General features: G+C 42.2%; 1 protein-coding gene across 1 annotated transcript in view; it reads right to left on the bottom strand.

Moving 5' to 3' along the window:
* Positions 1-25,980, bottom strand: part of DDC (dopa decarboxylase) — a 696,490-nt gene that overhangs the window by 467,534 nt on the left and 202,976 nt on the right. The window contains exon 3 of the mRNA XM_044064799.1: positions 1,376-1,489. Within this exon, the coding sequence (XP_043920734.1) occupies positions 1,376-1,489 (114 nt within the window). The remainder of the gene's footprint in view (positions 1-1,375; positions 1,490-25,980) is intronic.

Here is a 25,980-nt window from a genome sequence, read left to right as displayed (position 1 = left end):
AAGAAGCATTGTAGATAACCTTGTGCTTGCATGTACCTGCGCACACACACAGACACACATATACTTACACACACACACACACACACACACACACACACACACACACACACACACACACACACACACACACACACACACACACACACACACACACACACACCACTTTAACTTAATTTCCTGACCAGTGATTTCCAAAACCATAACAGAAGTGTATTTTGTGAGTAGCCCTAAATCAGAGATTGCTTGTTAGTCTGACTGCTTATGTGCTAAAGAAGTTGCTGCAAAGTACTGTAGCAACTGAGAGTTTGAAAGTTGACTCTGGAAAATTTCTAGTGTTAAGTTGCTGCTTGAATGTGAAGCTACATTAAACCAGACAGACAAGCTTAGTAGCTGTATACCATATTAATACACAGTAAAAACTTTTTTTTGTCTTACTCACAGTTTGCTAATCACTGGTGTCTGTGCCTCAATTTGTAGAACAAGACAGACAGAAAATAAGGGCCTGTTGACACAACACCATCCTGGCTTCATCCATTTTTGCACACCTGTATACTCACTCAGCACATGCACACAAGCCCCCCCCCTCCACACACAATGGTGGCATCACTGCCATTCAGTTGCACATGCTGGCATGCAAAATACACCCTGCTGCAGATGACCCGCTTGCACCTCTCTCTCATTTCTGCCTTCCGAGCTTGAGGCCCCCAGTCCCATCAGAAACTGCAGTCAGTTACTATACCTAATCTCAAGCTTGGAAAGCAGAGACAGCATTTAAGGCATTAATTACCCCTTCTTCGTTGCATGGTGTGTCTGTCAAACATCTCTATAAAAAACATTAATTTCTTTCCACTTTTTTTGCCAGACTATCCCCAGTTTATGGTTGTGTATTTCCTATAGACACTTGTATATAGACAACACACCAACCTTTGTACACCACACGTAAATTTGGTTTCTAAATGAGTCTTTCAGCTGGTCATAGCTGGAAAACACAGTCATATAATAATAACTTCTAAGTGCATTATCGTGAAAGTTGGGAAAGGTACAATGTCGGCTAAATTATCTGTAGCATTTTGAGTATACACAGGAAATAAATAATACAGACCACAGCATGCTTATCTGCCATCAGGGTCTGTGATACTCTACAAGAACAATGCAGCATAATTTGCATTTATTTAAATCAGTGTGGCACAATGTTAGCAAGTTAATTTTTTGCCTGCTATTGATATTATACAATAAATGCTACCAGTGATGACTTTTATTCTTTTAAATATGAAGTTTGTTTACTAACAGCAGATGAATACAGCACAGATGGTTCTGAACTAACAAGCTAACTGCATGTTTAAATTAGAATAATTACAAATTATTAGCATCTTACCCAAGAAAAACCAATGCATCCTATGGCTCCTGATAGCATATCTCCCAAAAGAGAAGGGAATGAATTCGCTGTTGGAAAATAGGCAAAAAAATAAGGACTATGCCAATGAGTCACCTGCAGGAAAAAGAAAAGAAAGAAAAAAACCTCACTTTATAATTCTGAGTTAGATGCATAGCAAAATATTGATCCCGTTGCTAAATAATTCAGGTATATAAATTGAAAACATTGGTTACCATGCTCTTGTAGTATATGTGGCTATGTTTGTAAGTAATACATTGTAACAAGAACTTCTCTACTACTATTTTTTAGTACACACCAGGGAGTACTTTCTTACAATAATGCTTTGACTTTAATTAGTTATTTAGATGAGCGACTTCAGAATGAATATCAGAACATGCACAGATAATTAACAAATAGTCCAACTGTTCATATCTGCTCAGTCTGATTACATCTTTTTTTTTCCATTTATAGTGTGAATACTTATACATGCACACACACTCACACAAACACACACATGAACACACGTGTGCACATACACATACACGTATACACAAGCACACTCATACACATAACACAAGCACACACACACACACACACACACACACACACACACACACACACACACACACACACACACACACACGCATACACGCACACACGCACACGCTCACGCACATGCACACATACACATACTCACATCACACAGTTAAATTCAAATTTTAAAGCAATGTCAGATTGGGCAACACTGACTAAAAAAGTGTGGTACCGTTTGAATTACGCATCCTTACTCAAAACCACTTTATCCAATTTATGACACCTTAAACTGCATCTAAGTGAAGTTAGTATTTAGTATTACTTAATAATACCGTCACTTAATAGTGACAGTATGAATGGGGAAGGGTCTGACAGTATGAATGGGAGAGGGAATGACAGTATGAGTGGGGAAGGATGTGACAGTATGACAGTATGAATGGGGAAGGGTGTGACAGTATGAATGGGGAAGACTGTGACAGTGTGAATGGGAGAGGGCATGAGGGTACAATCAATAGTTTACTAGACAATTCCAGGAAAAGATAAGGAGACCAAAGGGAAGAAATTAAGCCAGCTGTTATGGAAAACACCCCCTTGCAGATTTAAATGACCATGATGATTTAAACAGGGAAGGCAATAATAAGCCTTATAAAAATTATAGTGCTGGTTCTGAGGTATTCGGTACTGGGAGCTTTACACATCAGTGTTTATGTAATTTAAAACCTAATACTGGTAAAGGATATGTCACCCTGTCTTGCCTCCCAGGATGTAAACTAAGGAATGTAATGGAACCACTCCTTCATTTAAATTTCAAAAAGTGGTATATATAACTAATAATTAACGCAGGATTATATTACATTTGTATAACTACTTTACTGGAAATGTTAAATACATCAAGGTAAGTCATGCAGGTCGCTATGGAAAAAAGGCTTTGCACTTTTAGTAATCCTCTTATAAGACAGTGCAATACAGTTGGATAACTTAGGTGGTGGGCTTGCACTTTTGTAAAAAAACTAGAGTTAAGACTCTTCTTTGGTTTCTTGAACAGACATGAAAAAAAATGAAAGCTGCTGTCATTCTGCAATAATCTCCATATTATCTATAAAAACATCTCCCTCATTCTGTATTCCTCTAAATATTGTGTATATATCCCCACATACTAAATGTGGAGGCCTAAACACCAAGCCATGTGTCAGAAATAATAAAATGTCAATTGCACCTGTTGTTGTAAGTAATTAGTGGTGGTGTAATTAAGGCTGTTAGGCTTTGCTCACTTCAACAAAACCCTTAACTAGTTTAATAACCATGATTGTGTACTAAATGTACGTATGTATGTAAGCAATAAATTGCAAGATAAAAGGTGAAACTACATTCATTTTCCTAACTTTAGAAAGTACTATGAAGAGGTGCTGAAAAGTTCTAAGCTGAACCAACTTTCTAAATTCGGAGTGTTATTTTGCCTCTGTAGCTGAAAAGATGGTTATTTCATCTTGTAAAGTGCCAATCTGCAGAATTGTAAAGCTATGTTTTGACATTGTTTCAGATCATTGATTGAATCATGTCAGCGAAAAGTGTGGAATTTGCAAGTGTGGAACTTTGAGCTATCATGAATTTCCTGTTCCTGCAGAAGAAAACGCCAAAGAAATCCATGAATGCACAATGCAAACATTGAGTGAAAAGTGCCCTTCTTACTCAATTGTGAAGGAGTGGTGGGCAAATTTTCAGTATAGAGATTTCGAGGCTGAAGATGCAGAAAGGTCTGGGAGGCCTCAAATGGTGTCAGCTCCTGAAGTTGTTGACTATGTCCATGACCTGATTTTGGTAGATTGGCAAATATTAGTTAAAACAATTGCTGAGACACTATAGATATCCAGAGAATATGTTGGGTTTATAATCCATGAGTAGCTGGGTATGCAGAAGCTGTCGGCTAAATGGGAGTCCAAATGTTTGAATGCTGAAGTGAAAAGACATTGAGTGGAAACTTCCATGTTGATTTTGCAGCAGTTTCGTCAAGCTGGTGCTAACATTTTGGAATGACTGGTTACTGTTGATGAAATATGATTACACCACTATGATCCTGAGACAAAACAACAGTCCATGCAATAGCGGCACTCAGGTTCTCCAAGGCCAAAGAAGTTTAAGACTCAGAAGTCAGCAGGAAAGATCATAACCACAGTGTTTTGGGATGAGGAAGATGTTGTAATGACTATCTTCCAAGGGGTCAAACAGTTAATGCAGAATACTGCTGTAACTTGCTGTGCCAATTAAAGGTGATATTTAAAGAAAAAAACAGACGGAAACTGCAGTAAGAAGTTCTCATTTTGCAAACCAATGCACCTGTTCACAAAGCTGGCAAAACAATGGATGTTTTGATGAAACTGACGTTTGAGTGCATAGACCATCCGCCGTACTCACCAGATCTTGCTCCATCTGAGTATTTCTACTTCCATATCTTAAAAAAAGTGATTCGGAGTTAATTGCAGCAGTGGAGCAGTATTTCAGTGATCAGACTTCAGACTTTTTTTTGCAGGGTTACAGAAACTTCAGACAAGATGCGCCAAGAGTGTTGAACTTTGGGGAGAATATGTTGAATAACTTGTAAGTTTCATGGCTCCATGTCATTCCCTTCTTGGTCAACTTAGAACTTTTCAGCACCCCCTTGTACCTTCAGTTAATGAGTTTTCATAACAGTCATTCAAGATGTAGGGGAATGACTTGCAGTCATATACGTCTGTCTTTGGGAGAGTCTAATAACAAAAGCAAACTTTTTTTCCAAGGTTAGGTACCCCCAAAGTATTAAAGCAATTAATTCATTGTAATATTAGTTAACAAGTGCAAGTGTGCACTGTTTGTGTGTGTGCATGTGAGTGTATGTGTGTGTGTGTGTGTGTGTGTGTGTGTGTGTGTGTGTGTGTGTGTGTGTGTGTGAGTGTGGTGTGTGTTGTGTTAAATGCTAAACATGAAACTTTGTAATAATTTAGCAGAATTCATTCATGTAGCAGAAAACTAACAAATGCTGTTATGTGCCATATTATGCATTCCATGCAATAATCAATGTTTCTCTATAACTCTTTTGAAGTCATGAGATCTCAAAAATTGCTGAGATTCAAAACAGCATCACACTGAACATCAAATATTGATTTGGGTAGTAGGTTGTCTTTGAAAGGACTGCTTTGTTAAAATTTGTGGAGTGGGAAAAGACATTCCCCCAGATTCATTAATCTTGCATGCAAGACTAGGCTAGTCCTGCAAGGAAGTGGCCATTTAGGAGGAGCACAGCAGCGTGCCAAGCATATTAATGAAGGTGTGCTGCCTGACCTCCTAATCCTACATTTTATTATTTTATTTATTTTACATTTGTTGACCGGGATGGTCCGACTGGATACATGTCCATTTTCAGCGGAGGCCCGGGGAGAAAAGCTCCACAGAGGAAAAAGTTACACTTTCAATTATATACAGATGAGTACACTACCTAATGCAAATACATAAAATTCGAGGTTCACATAAACAGAATTAGAGATACACATAAATACATCACAATTGTTTTAGATACATTGTAGATGATATTCTAGGTTGATATCCCATTGCTTATAGAGTCAAGTCAGGCAATGGGGAGCTTGACTTCATAAGTACCCGTGATGGTGGAATTTAGGGGGTGTGAGCTTACAAATTATTTGGACTAAGGGGACGAAAAAAAACACCTAGTCAAACAGGTGGAGAATACTACTAGTTGGGTGTCAGAGAGAACTAGTCTGGGTTGTTACATGGGCACAGCCAATGTTCTTTAAAAAATTGTTTAAGATTGTTTTTGAATAGATATTGGGATGTAGTAAGTCTTAATTTATTGGGGAGGGAATTCCAGACTTTACCTATAGAGTTAGCAAAGAGGGCTTTTCCGGCAGAGTTGTTGGATTTGATGGTTTGGACCAGGACTCTATGTGAGGAGCGAAGACAGCTAAGATTAGTGTATGGAGTAAGAAGATTTTGCAAGGAGGGGGTTTTATCTGGTTGCTTAATAATTTTAAACACTTCTGTGAGTTGGTTTAGTTTGAGAAGATTAGATAATTCTAGCCAGTCAAGTTTCCTTAGGTTAATGCAGTGATGAGTTCTGTAAGGACCACCTACTACAAATCTGGCGATGTGATTATAGGCAGCAGAGAGTTTATTGATCTCGCTTTTGTTAAGGAATGAAAGCACAGGAGAGGCATACAGTAATGTGGAAAGTAGATGCGTACGGGAGATGGTTAGCTTGGCAGTAGGGGTTAGAAAGTTTTTAATTCTATACAAGGAACCAAGTTTCTTATTTACAGTCTTTATGGTTTGACTGATATGCATATCAAATCTAAGCCTACTATCAATAGTGACTCCTAATAGTTTAGTGTTGGTAACAGGCTCAATCATGATACCATTATTAGATTGCACAAAGAATGGACAATTATTGGAATGGGCTGTGGATTGGACTGATGGACTAACTGTGGTGGGAAGAAATACTAGTAACTTGTTTTTTTTTGGATTTAGAATGAGTTTCCGTTCTGAGAGCCACTTTTCAGCTATGGTAAAACAGTTTTGGGTTGTTACTTGTAGGTCAGGGAGGGAGATATCCGAGCAAATCAATGTGGAATCATCTGCATACTGGATGCAGGTGGCCTTAGGGATGACTGAGTAAAGGTCGTTTATGAATACAGAGAAGAGAAGAGGACCAAGTATGGAGCCTTGGGGGACCCCTATGGTATTTGGCAATAGTTGAGAGATCTTATTTTCCCATCGAACTGCCTGTTGTCTTCCAGAGAGGTAAGCTTTGAACCAGTTAAGAGCCGGGTAATCAAGGTACAAGGATTCAAGAGTGTGAAGTAGTAGTTGGTGGTTGACCATGTCAAAGGCTTTTGACAAGTCAAGAAAGAGGGCTGAGGAAATTTTTTGTTATTACGGTTTTATTGATTGAGTCAGTAAATGAGAGTAAGGCGGTGGTCGTACTATGGTGGGGTCTGAAACCATGCTGAGATTTGGACAGTAGATTATTTAGGGTGAGATGGCTAAGGAGTTGTTTATGAACACATCTTTCCAAGATTTTGGCTATTGGCGACAGTATTGCTATAGGTCTATAGTTTGATGGGTCAGTAGAGGTGCCACCCTTATGAAGTGGGATGACATGGGCTACTTTCCAAATGGAGGGGATAGTGGCCTCTGTTATAGTTCGGTTAATTAGAATTGAGATGGGATATGCTATGACATCTGCTGCTATTTGTAGGTATTCAGCTGGGAGTCGGTCGGCCGACAGGGTGGTTGGTTTAAGTTTCTTCAGTAGTGATCTAATATAGGAGGTGGGAGCTGGCTGGATAGTAAAGAGGGTTAGAGATTCATCATTAACCTTGGTCGGAGGGAGGAAGGATGGGGAAGTTGATTAGCCAGGGCCTGAATGGTCTCAGTGAAAAAGGAGTTAAAAGTATTAGCGACCTCTACTGGGTTTTTTCCAATAAGTGTTTCTGGGGTGGGAGTAGTTGCTTTCCCTGGGTGGAGGAGGGTGTTTAAGCCTGCCCAAAACTTCTTTGGATTGTTCTGGTGTTTCTCTTGGAGGTGACAGAAGTAGTTCTTTTATCTAGGGTGGAGTCTTTTTGTTGAATTTCTAAGTTCCTGGAATTTAATGCGATCTAGAGGTGCCTTAGTAGTTCGCCATTTGTTCCAGGCCTGATCTCTTAGTTTGATTTTGGATTTGGTTTCACTAGTTAGCCATGGTGCTATCCGAGTCTTGGTACGGATGCGTCTGTTAGGTGCGTGGGAGTCAAGAATGTTGAGGAATGTGTCAGTAAAGTATGACACACTCTCTTCAAGGGGCAGGGTTTTTAGCTTGGACCAGTTACAGGATCTAAGTTCAGTTAGGAATAGTGCTGGTACAAATTTCTTCTTATTTCTGACAAGTCGATATAAAGGGGGATTTATGCTGGTCAATTTGTTTCTTATTACGTAGGTGACGTGGTGGTCACTGAGATCATTCGGGAGGGTCCCAGTTGTATATTTGTGTCCTTCTTTATTAGTAAGAATCCAATCAATTATACTTTCTTTTTGGAGAGCAGTTCCTATTCTTGTAGGGGAGACAATATTTTGGGAGAAGCCGTGTAGATTAATAGGCATGGGGTTGGTCTGTGCGGAGCATTGGGCCCAGTCAATGTTAACATCCCCTAATACAATGGTCTCCTGAGGGTAATTTGCGGCTATGCAATTTAGTATTATCTCCATAGTTTCTAAATTATTCCCTGGCGGAATGTAAACTACAAAAAGATTGATACTTTTTTGGTTATTTAAGCATATTTTTAGGGCAATTAATTCTGCATTCACTATTTTAGGTGGCTGGATAGGATTCAGGATGATATTAAGGGTACTTTTAAACATGACAGCTATGCCCCCCCCCCCTTTTTTTCCCCCGATCTATCCTGAGAATATTATACCCAGGTGGAAGAATCTATTCATCCTTTGTGACTGGTTTGAGCCACGTTTCTGTTAGACACATAATGTCGGGGAGATGCATGGCTAACAAGGCATGAAGATTATGAACCTTGTTGTTAAGGCTTCTAAGGTTTAGATGGAAGATAAGGAGGGAGCTAGCTGATCTTTGGGCTAACATTGAAGAGACTGAGTCAGGATGAGTGGATGGGCCTGGGTTCGGCTGTATATCACCATATTTGGTGATACAATTCTTCAAATGGTATAGGAGTCTTTGGAGCTTGTATAGTACCTTTAGTCCACGTTTAGATGTTGTTGCCTTTGTGTATGATTGGGTAAGATATAGGCTTTTTTTGCTTAGGGTATCTATGTAGCATATAGAAAAGGTCTCTTTCAAGGGATGTTGTAGGACATTACAGGTTTGGTCCTTTGGGTAGTGGGATCCCTTAAGTTTTTGGTCTTCGTACATTGACAAGTAGAAAAGAGTGATTAAAAGAGGCAATAGAAGTGGAATAACAAGATTCGCTACTTTACCCATTTTATGGTGTGGGATTAATCTAACAGGGTGTGTAGGACCTGGAAGTGGTACTGTAATAGAGGCAGTTGGGTGAAGTTGAGGGAGGAGATAGGTTAGATGATTGAGTGATTGCGATTGGCTTAGGGCTAAGAGGGGAGTGGTTTATGGCCAAATAAAAGTAGGGATAGTGGGGGCGGGTGGGATAAGGGGGCAGGGAGGGGAGCGAAGCAAGCCCGAGCGAAGCGAGGGCGAAGCGGAGCGGGGATACACCAACTAAGAGCTTTCAGGGTCCTAGAGATCCTATGCTTAAGGTGAGCAATAGAGACTACTTTTACTTAATTCTGTTGCCTGAATTTTACGAAAAGGCAAGGATTCAGTTTGGGTGGGATAGTACTCTTTCCTATATTCAAGTACTGTTATACTGCCTGCCCAGAATCGTCAATCAGAGGTATAAAGCCAAAGAAAATAACGACCAGGGTATAGTTATTACCCTTTCTTCCTTGGGATGTTATTTATTAGGGCTGAGAACCGGAACCAGGATGTGCGTTCGCACCGCAATTATTTTCTTCCTTATTCGGTTTTTAGCACTATTGGGCTACTCGCTTTTTGTGTAAGGGGCTGGCACCTAAGAGATAAATTATTAGACTTGGTATTAGCTAAGCAGTGTCAGTTTTAACAGATAATCTATTACAGCTTACAGTTCGAACAAACAACTTCAATCACCAGGGAGCGTGGATGAGTGCCAGGGGCATATCTGAGAGCAGAGCTCTCAGAATAAACATGCCCCTGCAAAGTAAAACAGCAGAAACTGTAAATAAACAAGCGAGACCGCTCATAGGTGTCCACATATCCCCACCAGCAGTCCCCCATGTGTACAATAGCAACAGGACATAAAAATAAAAAGAAGTAACCCCTGTACTTATCTCTAAAACTCCGAGTACAGCTAACCATAGGTGCGTGGGTGTGCCCATCGCTTAGCTACGGTTAAAGCAACTTAAAAGGCTGAAGAGGATAACAAGGAAGATATATGCAAATGAAACAGCACAGCAATAGTGTAGTGGTCAGAGCATCTGCCTAATGAGCAGGCATTCCCGGTTCAAGTCCCACTGTAGCACATACCGTTTTCCATGTGAAATCTGTATACGAACATATATTTACATTTTATTGCTGTATAACCTACTAAATAACATTTAAATGAGAACTGGACTGCATGAAATGCACATGTGAAGAGTCAGTCCCATAATGAATAAGTCAGCAGTAAGCAGGTATAAGCACAGATAAGCAGTAGTAAGCATATGTAAGCACTAGTAAGCATGTGCAAGTACGTTTAGGTAGGGTGAAGCACCGCCGACACAGATCAAGCAAAGGAGATGCTAACTGCCTGTAAGACACTTTGACCAGAAGTCAGCAGTGCTAACCTATGCGCAAACCCGCTTACAACCGCTTGAAAGTGCCTTAAGCACACCGTATCCAATGGCCGGTGTCACGTGTGACTCTGTGTACACTAAGGGAGTCAGTCATAGGTACCACAAAGCATATGTGGCACACAAGGTTGGCCGGCATGCACATGAAACACAGTATCCAGCAATACCAGTCAACATTACCGGATATGTAGCTAAAGATTTAGAGGTATATGTGTTTGTATGAATACCCATAACTATATAGATATATGCCTCCCCCTCAGTGTAGTACAAATGTATACAAACATAGACCAACATATAGGCTTTGTATTAGAAAATTACCCCACCGCAATTGTTGCGCAGGAATAGGAGTGGTGTACATGACTGACAGGGCAAGCCCATGTGACGTTGCATGCTGAGTGACAAGCCATGCAGATTACCAAGTGACACGCTGAATATTCATTGATTGACCGTTGTTAACATAGTGAAGAGCTGGGGGGGGGGGCGTCTGTATGCCAGACTGGGGAAGAATCAGCACTCAAAGAAAATGAAAAATTACTACATATATCAGCAGGAGCAGGAAAGAAATGCAGGTTCGTTCAACTATTAGCGGGTCAGAATCTTTGTAGGTCCAAATACAAAAACAACACTTGAAGTAAAACACACTCCTGGGCTGCAGAGGAAAAATTCTATTTTCAAGTAACTGCAACAGTGAACTAGTTAAAAAAATGCCAAAACCCAAACCATAACCCCTGCCCCCCCACCTTTCTTTACTATAATTCTGTGCAGTACCTGCATTAGCAGGGGGGCAAGCTCCCATGCATCCCCCACCTTTCTTTGAACATATTTCTGAAGATAAAGCAACAAGCAGTATTCCAAGGCAGTAAGACACTAAATACATTCAATAAATGCAGTACAAAAGAGCTCCCAGAAAGGTTGCCATATTCTGTGTTCGTTTGAATAATCAAACCTTTTGTTCACTGGAAACTGGACTGCTTTTGTGTCACAATCCTGGTATCAGCAAATAAGACAGAAAAGGGGTTTGTACTGAAATAAAAAAATGCTTTGCATATTAATTTTGCAGGTGATGGTCTTCCGATATGTATTCAAAGCACTTCTAAAAGTAAATATTATGCATAGAGTGCTGGGCGGTCCATGCTACTGTGCATCTGGGGCGGTAATGTTTTAATACAAAACATATAAATAAATACCCACATATACATATATACATATGGTACTGCGGTGGTGGTGCTGCGGTAGCATTGTTGCCTCACAGCCAATACATTGTGCCATTCGATTCTCAGCTAGAGCGTCTTCTGTGGGGAGACATGCATGAATGGTTGTGTGTCAGGGCTGGCAAACTCGGCACATAAAAAATCTACTGCCAATCATTAGCAGACCGGAGTTCCGCTGTGGCGACTCCTAATCGGGAAAAGCCGAAAGACACAAACAAACAAACAAATATACATATATACATATGCAGACTCCCAGACATCATCCACATGTTGTTAGATATATATATATATATATATATATATATATATATATATATATATATATGCAGACATATACATATATATATATATATATATATATATATATATATATATATATATGTGTGTGAGTGTGTGTGTGTGAGTGTGTATATATATATATATATATATTTTATATATATATTCATATATATATATATATATATATATATATATATATATATATATATATATATATATATATGTGTGTGTGTGTGTGTGTGCGCGTAGATATACACAGATATATAACTATGATAAGATACAGCACCTAAGAATGACATATGTTCACAGGCCATGCCAATGGAGATGAGAGGCCCAAGCAAGAAACGTGTAACACGTAGCATGAACCCCTCCCCAGCCAGACAGGGGAAACATACAAACAAACCCAAAAATAATGTAAACAATCCACTGCTCCCTAGACCACAGGCAGGATACAACCAGGGGGAGGACACAGTGGACCTGAGAAAATCTTCGAACAGAGCAGAGCGTCCCTTGCGGGACACCCCAAAAATTGTCTTGTTATAGGAGGAAGCCCATATGATGACCTATCACGGCAGAGCGTGTACATACCCGGACTACAAGGGTGGGAAAGCCCAATGACCCATGGGTCGAGACAACATACGAGTTGGGTCCCGTGAAGTGGAGAGTGGGTAGTGTGTATTGCTGTGTTTATACCTGACCTGCACCCAGAGTAAGGATGAGTGCTGTAGAGGAGGTGTGGCTGGGGTAACTATGGGTATGTAATTATGGGTCTAGGTGTGCAGGTGTTTGCTGGAGTGGGTCTATTCGGACCGCCCCAGGGATGTAAGCAATAGTGTGCATTGAACAGAGCCAATGCCTAATGAGCAGCCACGTCTGGTACGAGTCCCACTGCAGCAAAGTCTAGTTTACATGGCAAAGGACGGTATAACCAGATGTGTTGCTGCAACCTCACTAAATGACACCAAAGAACACTTGGTTGCAATACCCCACTGTAGGCATGTAGGCCGAACTAATTGGCATCACAAGGTATTATTGCTGTCCAGACCTCTTAACTGTCTCTGATATAGACTCCGATTTTACGTCTGTCCCTCTTAATCCCCCTGAAAACCGGTGAGTGCTGAAGAAAAAGTGGTGAATTGCCCTTAATAAATAATGATAGTAATTCAGAGTTATAGACTTTTCACGTCAGAAAACCTATATTAATCCACATTCTGTTATTCTGCAAATGTTTCAGGTTAATACTACAGATATTTAGAAAATGTCCCTGATAGTCCCTGATTATTTGAGGAGTTGTCCTTGATTCTGTTGAGATATGTCTCCAATTGGTTGAGAGCTATGTTGCTGTCCTCACCCCCACCCAGGTGTGTGATTGTCCAGACCTACCCCTATATGCAGGGTATATACACAGCTGTCGCTGTAGAAGAAATGGCCAGCTGTGGACCTTCCCATCAGCTAACTTGCACATCCCTGGACATGTCCCCTACTATCAGCTCCTCTGTGTGGCCCAATAACACCACTTACCTATCGACCCCTGTTGCATTCATAGTAATGTCCACAGTCACAAGTATGTGACACCCTCCACATAACTATATTGGCAGAATCTGGAACCCCCAACCTGGGTGTATTACCGCAGCTGTCCCAGACTACACATGTAAAAACACATGAAGGGAAATCCCAAGCACATTTGGATCACCACCTGGCGAAGTTCGCCACCCCCCAACACTCCAGACCCCTACACCAACTACTGACACTGGCACCTCCTGTCCTGCCTTGCATACAAACCCAACATCCTGCAAACCTGCAGTACCGCTCCCCCACCAATCAGTTGAATGGCCTACTATACAGTTAAAATGTCCCCCCATCCACCTACCCACCTACACCTCTACTATTCACATTCACTCTACAACACAGGTATGGCATAACTAAACCTAAACCAAATACCTGAGTGTAGCCTAACCAGAAATGTTAAACTGGAATTCCACTTAACCTTACACTGACCTTCGTGAACAGTCATATCTGACTTGTACACCTGACATAAGCATGTATAAGACCGACATGTACATGAAGTAGCACGGGGTATGCAGCAGCAGGTGGGAGTACATCTGTGTGGGTGGCATTAAGCATTGCCTACACAGAATAAGCAAAGTAGACTCCAACTGTGCCAATGGGAGCAAGGGGCCCAATCAACAAATGTGTAACACATAGCACCCCCTCCCCCCCAGCCAGACAGGGGAAACATAAAAACAAACACACAAACAATGTAAACAATCCACCGCTCCCCAAACCACAGGCAGGACACAACCAGTGGAGGGAATACTGTGGACCTGCCAAGTCTAATCTTGCAACAGAGGCCATAGCGTCCCTTGCGGGACAACCCAAAAATTGATGATGATCGAAGTCAGTCCCTGTAACAATTTATCTATCCAGGCCATGTACGTACACAGACTACAAGGTTGGGCAAGCCTGATGATCCTTGGGTCGAGACAACGTACGACATGGGTCCCGAGATGTGGAGAGTGGGCAGTGTGTAGTAGTGTGGTTAGACCCGACCTGCACCCACAGTTAGGATGAGTGCTGTAGAGGAGGGGCAGGTGGAGGAACTATGGGTATGCAATTATGGGCCTAGGTGTGCAGGTGTTGGCTGGAGCAGTTGTATTCGGACCGCCGCGGGGATGTAAGTAATATTGCGAATTGGGCAGAGCTTCTGCCCATACCCCTCAACCTCTTAGAGCAAAAAATCTGGACAAAACCTAAAATGCTGGGGGGACAAATAGTTACAGATTTTAAATATTCCTCTTACAAACTTAGAAAGTTGATAGAATAATATTTTTTGCATTCGCATGAATTTTCTGAAGGATGTGGAATCTTACACTCAAATATTTGTCTTTATTTAATGACTTCAGTTCCCAGGTATTTGCCAGACAGGTGCAGATTTTAAGAGGAACACACCAAAAATATGAAGCAAAACTCTGGACATTCTGTGAAAATCTGTACAGTTGACAGGTATGCTTCCGCCTAACGAGCAGCCATTCCCGATATGGCTCCCAGTGCAGCACAGTCTATTTTACATGGCAAAGTATGGTATAACCATATGTGTTGTTGCAAAACTCACTACATAATACCAAAGAACACATGGTTGCAGCACCCCACTGTAGGCATGTAAGCCAATCTAACTGGCATCACAAGTTATTATTGTAGTCCTCACCCCCACCCAGGGGTGTGAGTGTCCAACGCAAACTCCAGATGCAGTATATATGCACAGCTGTTGTTGTAGATGATATGGCCAGCTGTGGACCTTCCCTGCAGCTGTCCTGCACATCCCTGGATAATTCCCCTACTAACTCCACCCTTTGTGCCCCATGCACACCATGTACCTATCAACCCCTGTTCCATTGCTATTAATGTTTAAAGTTACATGTAGATGACACCCTCTTCCCCCACTATATTGCCAGAATTGGAAATCCCAACCCACATGCATTATCTCAGCTGTCCCACAGGACACATGTAAATAACACATGAAGGTACACCACAAGCACACTTGTATCAGCACAAGCTCACCATCTTGTGAAATCCCCCCCCCCAACTTACACTCTATACCACTACATCAACTAGTGAAACTGACACCTCTTGTCCTGCCTCGCATACAAATCACAACATCCGACAAACCTTCCGTATTGCTCCCTATCCAATTATTCCTACAGGCTATTATACAGTTACAATGTCACCCCCAATACCTACCTACCTACTCCTTCACTATTCCCCCCTACTGTACCACACAGGTATGGAATAACTACACCTACCCCAAATACCTGCGTGTAACCTACCCAAAACTGTTAAACTGGAATCCAACTTAACCTTAAACTAACCTTTGTCAACAGTCATACCTGACATGTAAACCTGACCTAAGCATGGATAATACCGACATGTTATCATAAACTAAGCATGAAGAATGGGGGACGTAGCTATGTCATGTCTGTTACTCTCTATGAATGTGAACACTACAGTATTAGTTGGAATTAGTAGCTGGGGTCACTGTGGAGCTCTACTCCCCGGGCCACCACTGAAAATGGACAAGCATACAGTCGGATTGTCCCGATTGACAAATGTGAACTAAATACACAAAGTTGCAAATATGTACTAAATTAATGAATTCAGTAACAAATGCAATTGTCCTGTATTATAACTTTTCCTGGTAAATCCGATTGTAATAAACAAAAATATGTTGATAAATCCCTGCATTATTGTGCAAAAATTGTTAATACAACCTGTACCAAGTTATTGTAGATGTTAATAAATAATACAAGAAAAATCAGCACAAAGTTATAAAAACAGAGTCCAAGTTAGTGTCCTCATAGACTTAGTCCCAAAAACATGTAAAAGCTGTTCCACGCTGATCGATGACCAAAGTCACTCACATCCACCATATCAAACCTTTCTTGAAAGTCAAATAATAGATTCAACCACAATTTCAAACCAAAAACAGGTGAAGAAAAGGCCAATGCGTAAAAAGTGCCTTGAAATCCCCGTCGCGTTCACGCATATGTAAACCAGTCACACATAAATATCTCCAAACACATAGATGTTCACCAAAATACCTGAGATGTTAAAGTCCACCAATTATTAAGCGTACAATGTTGAAATGCTGTCCCAAACATGATGTATGTGTGAAATCCACAGAAAATAAATCCCCACCTAGTATAGAGTCACACTGAATAATAATGGTCGAGTAATCCACCAATTCGCAGGCCCAACCTCTGGATAGTGCAACAACAGTCGTCGTAGCTTGGATCTCAAGAATAAGTTTACAAATGCACGACACCAATCTAAAAATTCATCTGTTACTTCCAAAAACACATTCATACATCCAACCCCATAGATGTTAGATGAATGAGTAATCCTTAGTACAATCAGGAGAGGATTCTTCTGCTAACAGAAAATGGCGGATAATCTGCTGGTCCTACAGCACAGCCCAAGAGTCAAGGAAGAAACCTGGAAGCGTGGTTACATAACTGTAAATTTGATGTTAATCAGCGTACAGATTTGTACCTATTTTTCATGGGCCTTGTCCAGATTTTTGATGTTTCCAGGTTGAGAGGTATGTTGGTCTCATAGATTTACCATGTTTTGGATTTTCATGTATTATTCATGAGTATTGGCTTATCAGCGTGCTCATTGGTAAGCCAAAAGTATTTATTTGCATGTTTAATTGCATCTATTCATGTCTGTTTTTTCCAACACTGAAGAAGGCATATTTTTGCCGAAACCGGTCTGTTATTTATTCTATTAAATCGCTTTATCTACTTATATATTGGGCTGATTTCATCTGTTACATTTGCTGGCCAACTGTGTTTGTTTGGTATTTGGTCTGGCCGCGCATCACCTACGGGCATAGCATTTGGCTTCTTCCTTGCAATGTATATCCCTCAGCCACAAGCCCTGTAACTGGTACCTGTGACGTGTAGTGTGGCAACCAGCCTCACAAAGGGAATACTTACATTACACATATACCCACTCACAATTCAAAGGACAGGACATGACACACAGGTATGTATACACAGACACCTTTATTTGTGTACTATATAATAATGTATGCCATTACTGACAGCACATAGAATTTGAAATATTTAACCAGTGATGGATGCAAGGCCCACACAAAACAGTAGATGCAGACAGTGCAGATATATAACATACTATGGTGTCCAGGCCAAGCCTTCAATTCGTACAACAGTAGACAAAGGATTTGCCTTCAAGATAAGTAACAATCAGCAATATAAGATGTAGTTCAGCAGCCACCAATTACACCCTGTAGTCAATTCCTAGGGGGACATTCATTACTTGTGGTAATGTCAGTGTATCTTTGACGTGTATGGACCCTGACCAACAAATGCTGTGGGAGTCCACAATATGACTGGGATGATAGCAGGAATGCTAGCAGTAATTAATGATAGGCCATTACCTAACAACCCCTAACCGTATCACAGCAGGACAAAGCCTGCCATATATGTGGAGGACAAAGGCAGGAACACAGGGCCATACTCGCAATATTGCTGTTACACACCCTGGAACTTGCTGGTGTTACAGGATGTGTTACAACATACCCTTATGCAGGAATAAGACATCAGGAACACAAATGGATGTAGCCATGTACTGATAGCATGCAACACACACACTGTCAGTGTAATATCTGACACAGGACCTGTGTGGTGGACAGACAACACATGATAGGCATACCTCTGTCCAGCAAGAGGATAGGCCCACAGTAGTCAGCTGTGCAGACAGACTGCATTCCAAGGTAAACTAGTATGTACACACACACACACACACACACACACACACACACACACACACACACACACACACACACACACACACACACCCTGTAACACCAGTACTATACAAAGCATAGCACAACTCTACTCACAGTCTGTCTGTATTTCCCGATCCTCCTACATATATGTGGCTGGCTTGAGTGTGCAGGTTCTCCTGTAAGAGGTATTGCTACCTGCTGTCTGTAACATTGATGCCCACACACAGGAAGGATGTCCATCACACAGAAAATGTACAGGGAATACGCCCATATGATGTAAAGATTCATAGTGGGTGGTTACCATGACAGTGGTAATTGGAAGTACTACACATGTGTAATTATATATATATATATATATATATATATATATATATATATATATATATATATATATATATATATATATGGCTATCTGGATAAGTATATGTCCATATATTTCCACCATATGTCCTGGACATGGAGTGTAGCCCTACCCCAGCCCCTATAGTCCCAAAGTGATAGTGCAAGGGGATGTCAGGTATGTATAGCAGGTATATTACTAGACTATTGCTACTGTCATTGGGATTGTCTTTACAGACATGGTGTGTGTTTAAGGTAACGTGTTCCATTGGCTACTGACAGGCATCCTAAGGAAATCATTGTAAAGTACCGCCACTAGCATGTAATGCCCCTGTGGAGTTCAGCAGAGATATTGGCCAATATATGTGGAACATCGGACACACCCCGTACAGTCCAGAGGTATACAACGTGTACCAGGTCTGACAATATGGATGTAGACAGGCATGTAGATGGGTATAACACATAATGACTGGTATACATTTGCCACCATAGGTTTTAAATTCACACACTCCTGTCTGGCCTGACACATAATGACTGCTGGTACAGGGGTGCCATGGACATATACTACCCACTAGATGTTGACAAACATCGGTACAGCATCCCACTGCTCTGTCTGACATACATGACTTTTAAGGGAGGCCCTGCGGCAGTACATCTGGCAAGTATCTGCACATGACATCTCACTGGGTAAGTACACTAAGCTGCTACGCAAGTAACAATGCACTGTGCAGGCTACAAGCAGACTAGCTCAACAGTGGCCTACATCTCATATGGGGGAATGCACATGTACCTGCATATATAGCAGGCTCAACAGCCATGTCACAGCACAGGGTAAGATACACCTGTGTAAAAGTGCATAACCATAACCACAACCAATGTGAATACAGCCACAGCCACATATGGTAAGCTAGCATAATATTACAGTATATGGATTATCTGTTCTACACTATCCTCATATGTGCCACTCACAGAATGACCTTACATATACTGGGCTGCTACACAGTTTGGTCTGATGGCTGTCTGTGGCATGGGACATGTGTGTGTAAGGCCCTATAAACATGTATGGCAAAACGGTACCATACAGTGGGGCAGCATGTAACATTAGATAGAAGGGGAGCTAGAACACTGACATCTACCACAGTCTGTACACAGGCTAAAGTACATATTAACAATACACACACTGCCGACATTCACCATCACTACACAGGCCTCAGTACTGTACAAACATCCACAGAATGTCCAGGTTATGTCATGAAATGTAACCCCTACTGTAAATGACATGTGTAGCAATCTGATATATCACTGGCTTGTTATCAGATATGATGACACTATTTATGGTGTACAGCACATATGCACCACTTCATGCACGACATATGTACAAAGGTTGACAGAGGTGTGGCTGACAGCACATACACAGGGCCAATTATAGACATGTTGCTGTGATAACGTCACAGATTCACCATTGTAACGGGGTTTGTTGCAACATATGTCCAATGAGGGATATGAAGTCAGTAACTGTTATGGCCTTCACCATCTACAGACTGCAATCCTCACACTACCTTTTGCATTCCACATATAAATGCACCGTGGCTAACACATGAAACCAAAGGCACAACACTGCCCAGTCTGCAGATGACCCTGCAGATGGGGATTCCTTATATACATAGAACTGACATGGCAGGCATTGTGACATGTATCTCAGGCATATCCAGACAAACACTGTTAAACCAACATTACTTCAAATGCAGTATAGCAGCAGTTACAGTCTGTAGTCAGGTCAGGCACATCCCCCTCCTGTTTGTTGCCCTCTTTCTACAGTGTATGTTTTTAGAGGTAAATCCCCAATCCATCTGAGATGCTGTTTGCCAAATGACAGATCTAGTTCCTGCTCACAGTGACAGAAAAGGGCCAACACCCCAACACCACCATGATGTTCCCAGGTATCGGAGTGCATTTCCATGCAATTGGCTATGGGAATGTTACCACAGCTGTTCCACATGCAATCAGCTAGGGGAGGGCTGAAAGTCGTGCAGAGGCCATCAGCTGAGCATGAGCATCACTTAAAATACACATGCTGCTGCCTAAGCAAAGCAGGTGTGGGTTTCCACATCCACCAGAGAGGGAGTGGGGGTGGCAGACAGAGGCGAACACATGTCAGGGAGGGGTGGAAGAATAAAACTGAAGCATGTTTGTGTCACACACCTACCAGCACAGGGTATCAAACCCCCAACAACTACGTAGTGCTATCACAATTCAATGCAGTTATTGGATGCACCACATGGGCTATTTGCTGGGGAGCACTCAGAACATATATGTGATGGTGAATGACATCAGCAACAGGGATACAGTAGATATAGAGTAGGTGACATACATGTGCCTGTCTGCATGAACAGGTGCCAGCGTCAACACAGGCACACTCACACAGGGATGCACACACATTGACACACTTGGCAGGGCCAGGAGTGCAACTCATCACTAGTGGGATTGCCACAACACATCAATGTGCAGGTAACACATGCACCACATGGGTCATATGGAGGTCGTATGATCAGTGAGTATGAGAAAGTGTCAGACATCAGACAGCATGCTTCACTGTGCCTTGGGGAGTTGTAGTGAGTGTGGATGTGGACATACGCACCATACAACACACACACGAACACATAGGGCTCCAGTTCTGACATGCATGGGTGTGTGGTGGTCAACAGTGCCAGCAGGCTATACAAGGGTAGGCGATGGGTATACCTTGACATCAGGCCACATGACAATGGTCTGCATTGTGGCTAAGGCCTGTAGTTTCTGCATTTGCTCACACAGGTGGATATTGCATCCCCCATCCAGTCACCTGGGTGACTATTGTATGTGGCCAATGCTGTGCATCACTTGCCATGTACGTGTTCCCTAGTCCATGACATGGATGGTGTCTAGGATGTGCACACCTCCCACATGCATGTACAATGACATGTGGAACTGTACCTGGGGTGTCTGGCCCATGCTGTGAACACAGATTATCATCAGATGTGCCAGTCTTGCTCACCTGTGGCAGGAACTGGTAATGGTCAGCAGGTTTACCCTGCACCTACATTGATAGCATGCTAACAGCATTCCCTGATGTCAGTGTCATCTGTCCATACAGGGCATATTGTCAGGCATGGTATGTCCATTGTGAGTCACCTGTGAAGGCACAGTGGAGTTGCTAACTGTGATTGGCTGGCCTTGATGTCACATTATGGGTATGGCTTTGCATCCCAGCCTCTCAGCTAATTTACATCTGTTATTCCTGTATGGTTGACATTGTGATAGGGCAACCATAAATGAAATAAGGAAAAACCCCTCCACATTGCCCACAGGTGTCACACACTCACCTCTACACAGGATACGAGTTACAAACACACACATACACACCTGTCATGTCCAGGAGTAGAACCCCTACCTAACTAGTTTACCACACTACAGCATTATGCAGTTATAGTACGTGCCACGGCCATTACTGAAGTACACCTTCCCCAAAGGTGTATTTCACAATGAATGACATCAGCAGGATTATCAAACTAGGGCTTGTCAAATGTACTGCGAGTGACTAGCCTAAAATGCATTGCTCCCTACACAGACAGTGATAAACACACAAAACATCCACAACTGACATGTGCGGTTTACTATTGAATTGTCGATCCCGTTATGTGCGACTCGCATTGCCCGAACGCGGAACTGCGAACGTCACTACACCGACTCCCAGATGTGCGAACGGCAAAACCTCGCTCCCATCCGACCCATGGTAGCATGGGTGTGGAGGTGTTGTGCGGCCGGTAATGTCGATTGTCGGAGTTTTCGCGGTTTCGGTTCGCTAGCAAAATGTTTTCAGTGTTTCGGTTCGCGCAAACATGTCGATGGGGTTGCCGTTCGCACGAAGTGCATTCGCACATTTGATAGTAAACCGACATGTGCAGGTATAGAACCCCTGACCGAGGTCTATATTACACTATGGCATTGAGCTGCTATAGGACACACCACAGGGATTACTAGAGAAACCCTTCCCCAAAGGTGTATTTCACAATGACTGACATCAGCAGGATTGCCAAATTAGGGCATTTGTAATGTACTGCGAGTGAGTAGCCTATAATGCATTGCTCCATACACAGACATTGAAACACACACAAAACATCCGGAACTGCCATGGATGGAGATGGAACCCTACCACAGTTCTAAATCACACTACAGCAGTATGCCATTACAGGATGCACTACAGAGATTAGTGAGCTACAACCTTCCCAGATGTGTATTTCTAGGTGGGTGACATCAGCAGCTTTGCCAACGTTGAGTATATGAATTCTAAGGAGTGTGAGTACCCTAAAAAGCATTGTTCTCTATTCAGTAAAAAACAAGTAATCTCCGTGGTATCCCCGAAGTCTCAAAACAACCCACTAAAGTGTAGTGGGTCTAAAAACAAAACAGTGTAAGAAACTTCTCTGTGTGGAAGATTTTCAGTCCATATATTTCTAGTTAATCACTGTATATTAATCAGATCAGATAATGGTAGTAGAAGTAAACTCGTCAAGTCAAAAAGTAATAATAGAAAATATATAATTCTGCAGCATTACTAAGTATTCGAAAGTATTATTAAGACTTAATAAAGGATTTTCGACTGAAAACAGACTGCCTGCCTTGCTTGGATTACTTTTGAATACTTAGTAATGCTGCAGAATTATAAATTTTCTATTACTTTTTTACTTGACGAGTTTACGTTCGCTACTTCTACTACTATTGTCTGATCTGATTAATATACAGTGATTAACTAGAAATATATGAACTGAAAATCTTCCACACAGAGAAGTTTCTTACACTCTTTTTTCCTCTATTCAGTCAGACACATACACATTCACACACAACCACAGATGGCAAGTCTGGGGTTAGAATATCAAGCTATCTACTTCATCACACTACAGCAGTATGCAGTTACAGGACATGCTATGGAGATTACTGGGTTACGATTTTCCAAGAGGTGTATTTCTAGGTGAGTGACATCAGCAGCCTTGCCAAAGTTGAGTATATGAGTTGTACGGAGTGTGAGTAGCATAAAAAGCATTGTTCACTACTCAGTCAGACACACACAGTTGCCAGGTCTGGGGTTAGAACACCTACTTCATTACATTATCATACTACAGCAGTACACAGTTACATGACGTGCTATGGAGATTACTGAGCTATTACTTTCCCAGAGGTGTATTTCTAGGTGAGTGACATCAACAACCTTGCCAAAGTTGAGTATATGAATTGTATGGAGTGTGAGTAACCTAAAAAGCATTGCTCTCTACTCACTCAGACACACACACAGTTGCCAGGTCTGGGGTTAGAACACCAATCTCATTACATTATCCCACTACAGCAATATGCAGTTACAGGATGCACTACGAAGATTACTAGGTTAGCCCTTTCCCAGAGGTGTTTCTAGGTGAGTGACATCAGCAGCCTTGCCAAAGTTGAGTATATGAATTGTACGGAGTGTGAGTAGCCTAAAAAGCATTGCTCTCTACTCAGTCAGACACACACTCACACAGATTTATACACAATTGCCAGGTCTGGGGTTAGAACACCTACCTAACTACTTTATCACACTACAGCAGTACGCAGTTACAGGACCCACTACGGAGATTACTGGCCTATCACTTTCCCAGAGGTGTATTTCTAGGTGAGTGACATCAGCAGCCTTGTCAAGGTTGAGTATATGAATTGTACGGAGTGTGAGTAGCCTAAAAAGCATTGCTCTCTACTCAGTCAGACACACACTCAGATTCACACACAATTTCCAGGTCTGGGGTAAGAATACCTACCTAACTACTTTATCACACTACAGCAGCATGCAGTTACAGGACGTGCTATGGAAATTACTGGGCTATGACTTTCCCAGAGGTGTATTTCTAGGTGGGTGACATCAGCAGCCTTGCCAAAGTTGAGTATATGTATTGTACGGAGTGTGAGTAGCCTAAAAAGCATTTCTCTCTACACATTCAGACACGCACACAAACACACACTCACATAATTGCCAGGTCTGGGGTTAGAACTACTACCTAACTAGTTTATCACTACAGCAGTACGCAGTTATGGGACGCACCATGGAGATTATTGAGCTACAGCTCTCCCAAAGGTGTAATTCACATTGGATGACCTCAGCAGGCTTGTCATAATACTGCTATGGGGAGGGCGGTGTGTGCATGGGCCATACCCCATTCATGTAGGGCTTGACATGCCACATGCAGGTACACACGGGGTCATATGTCACAGGTACGTGTATACAGCTACTAGATGGCTACTTCCTTGTACAGTCATGTTGCACAGCTGGCATGTGGACCACATAGACTGTCATGCTGACAGGTACTGGTGGCTAATATCTGCAGTGAGTTACATCTGCACCTCATGTGTTTGGGGCCCTTTGGCTGTGTGCTGGGTGGGACAGACCCAGATGGCTCCTTGTCATGGTCACCCTCTTCCACACATCTATGACCATGTACCTTTTGCTTATTATAGTGTGTTGTCCTTACATATATGTCTGTATTCCTATTCACTGTGTGTGCAAGGCAGAAGTGGTGCATACTGACATGTGTCTGCACTGAAAACTTCGACTGCCAGATATGTCTGGTCCACTGGTGTTTGCAAACATGGCCTTCATGTGTTTAGGTGTGAGCATGCCCAGTATGACCTTTCAGTATGTTGTTGACTGACAAAGTGTGTGAGCATGCCCAGTATAGCCATCTGTGTTGCATGTGTGGATCAAGTCCAGGTAGTTTGTACTGTGGTGATGATCTTTGTGTTGTACACCGACAGGTAGCATGCTGTGTCTGCAGGGTATCCATCAGTCATTTGGCATTGACTGTTGCTACATTTCTGCATAGCCGGGGTGGGACACCTGACTGTTTCTACTGTTCTACACAGGAGTGGGGGAACACACCTGACTGTTACTATAAGTGTACGTTGGATGAGGGGCACATCTGATACTTGTACACATTTGCTAGGACTGTACTGGTATGTCATGTACTCCATTTCAGTCTGTAGTCTTACCTATCCTGCTGGCTAGAGGCATACCACTGTACTACAGATCCTAGCTTTGTTTACCTACATCCGATTGCCTGACCTGCTGTGGTCTGTCTGTGTAGGCCTGGGGGAGGGGTTACCCATAGGGCACATTCAGAGGCTGTAGTACAGCATTTGTTTGTGTTTGTCTTCACTTGTCCTGCTAGCTGAGTCTGTTGTTGGGTATGTGAACCTTCCTGACTGGCATGTGTGGCTCTTATGGACACACGTCACTCAGCCCATTTCCTGCAGTGGGTTTTGTCACCCTGTGTGGTATTGGCTACTATGGTGACTCCAGTATGTGTTACAGATGTCATGGTACCACTATGGGTGTCTACTGCCTGCTGCCTTATCATTTGGCCACCCAATTCCCTTGCATGGTCACATCCATACCATAGCTACAGGTAACAGCACATTCTACTCCATTTGACAATTGGTAGGTTGATTGACTTACATTGAGGGTGTGCCAAACATAAGGATGGTGCTGGAGGGCTGCC

This window comes from Protopterus annectens, chromosome 3.part0, assembly GCF_019279795.1.
Source record: "Protopterus annectens isolate FY-2018-M chromosome 3.part0, PAN1.0, whole genome shotgun sequence".
Taxonomy (NCBI): Eukaryota; Metazoa; Chordata; order Ceratodontiformes; family Protopteridae; genus Protopterus; species Protopterus annectens.
Note: the sequence above shows the minus strand (reverse complement) of the source record. Positions and strands in the feature narration are given on the sequence as shown.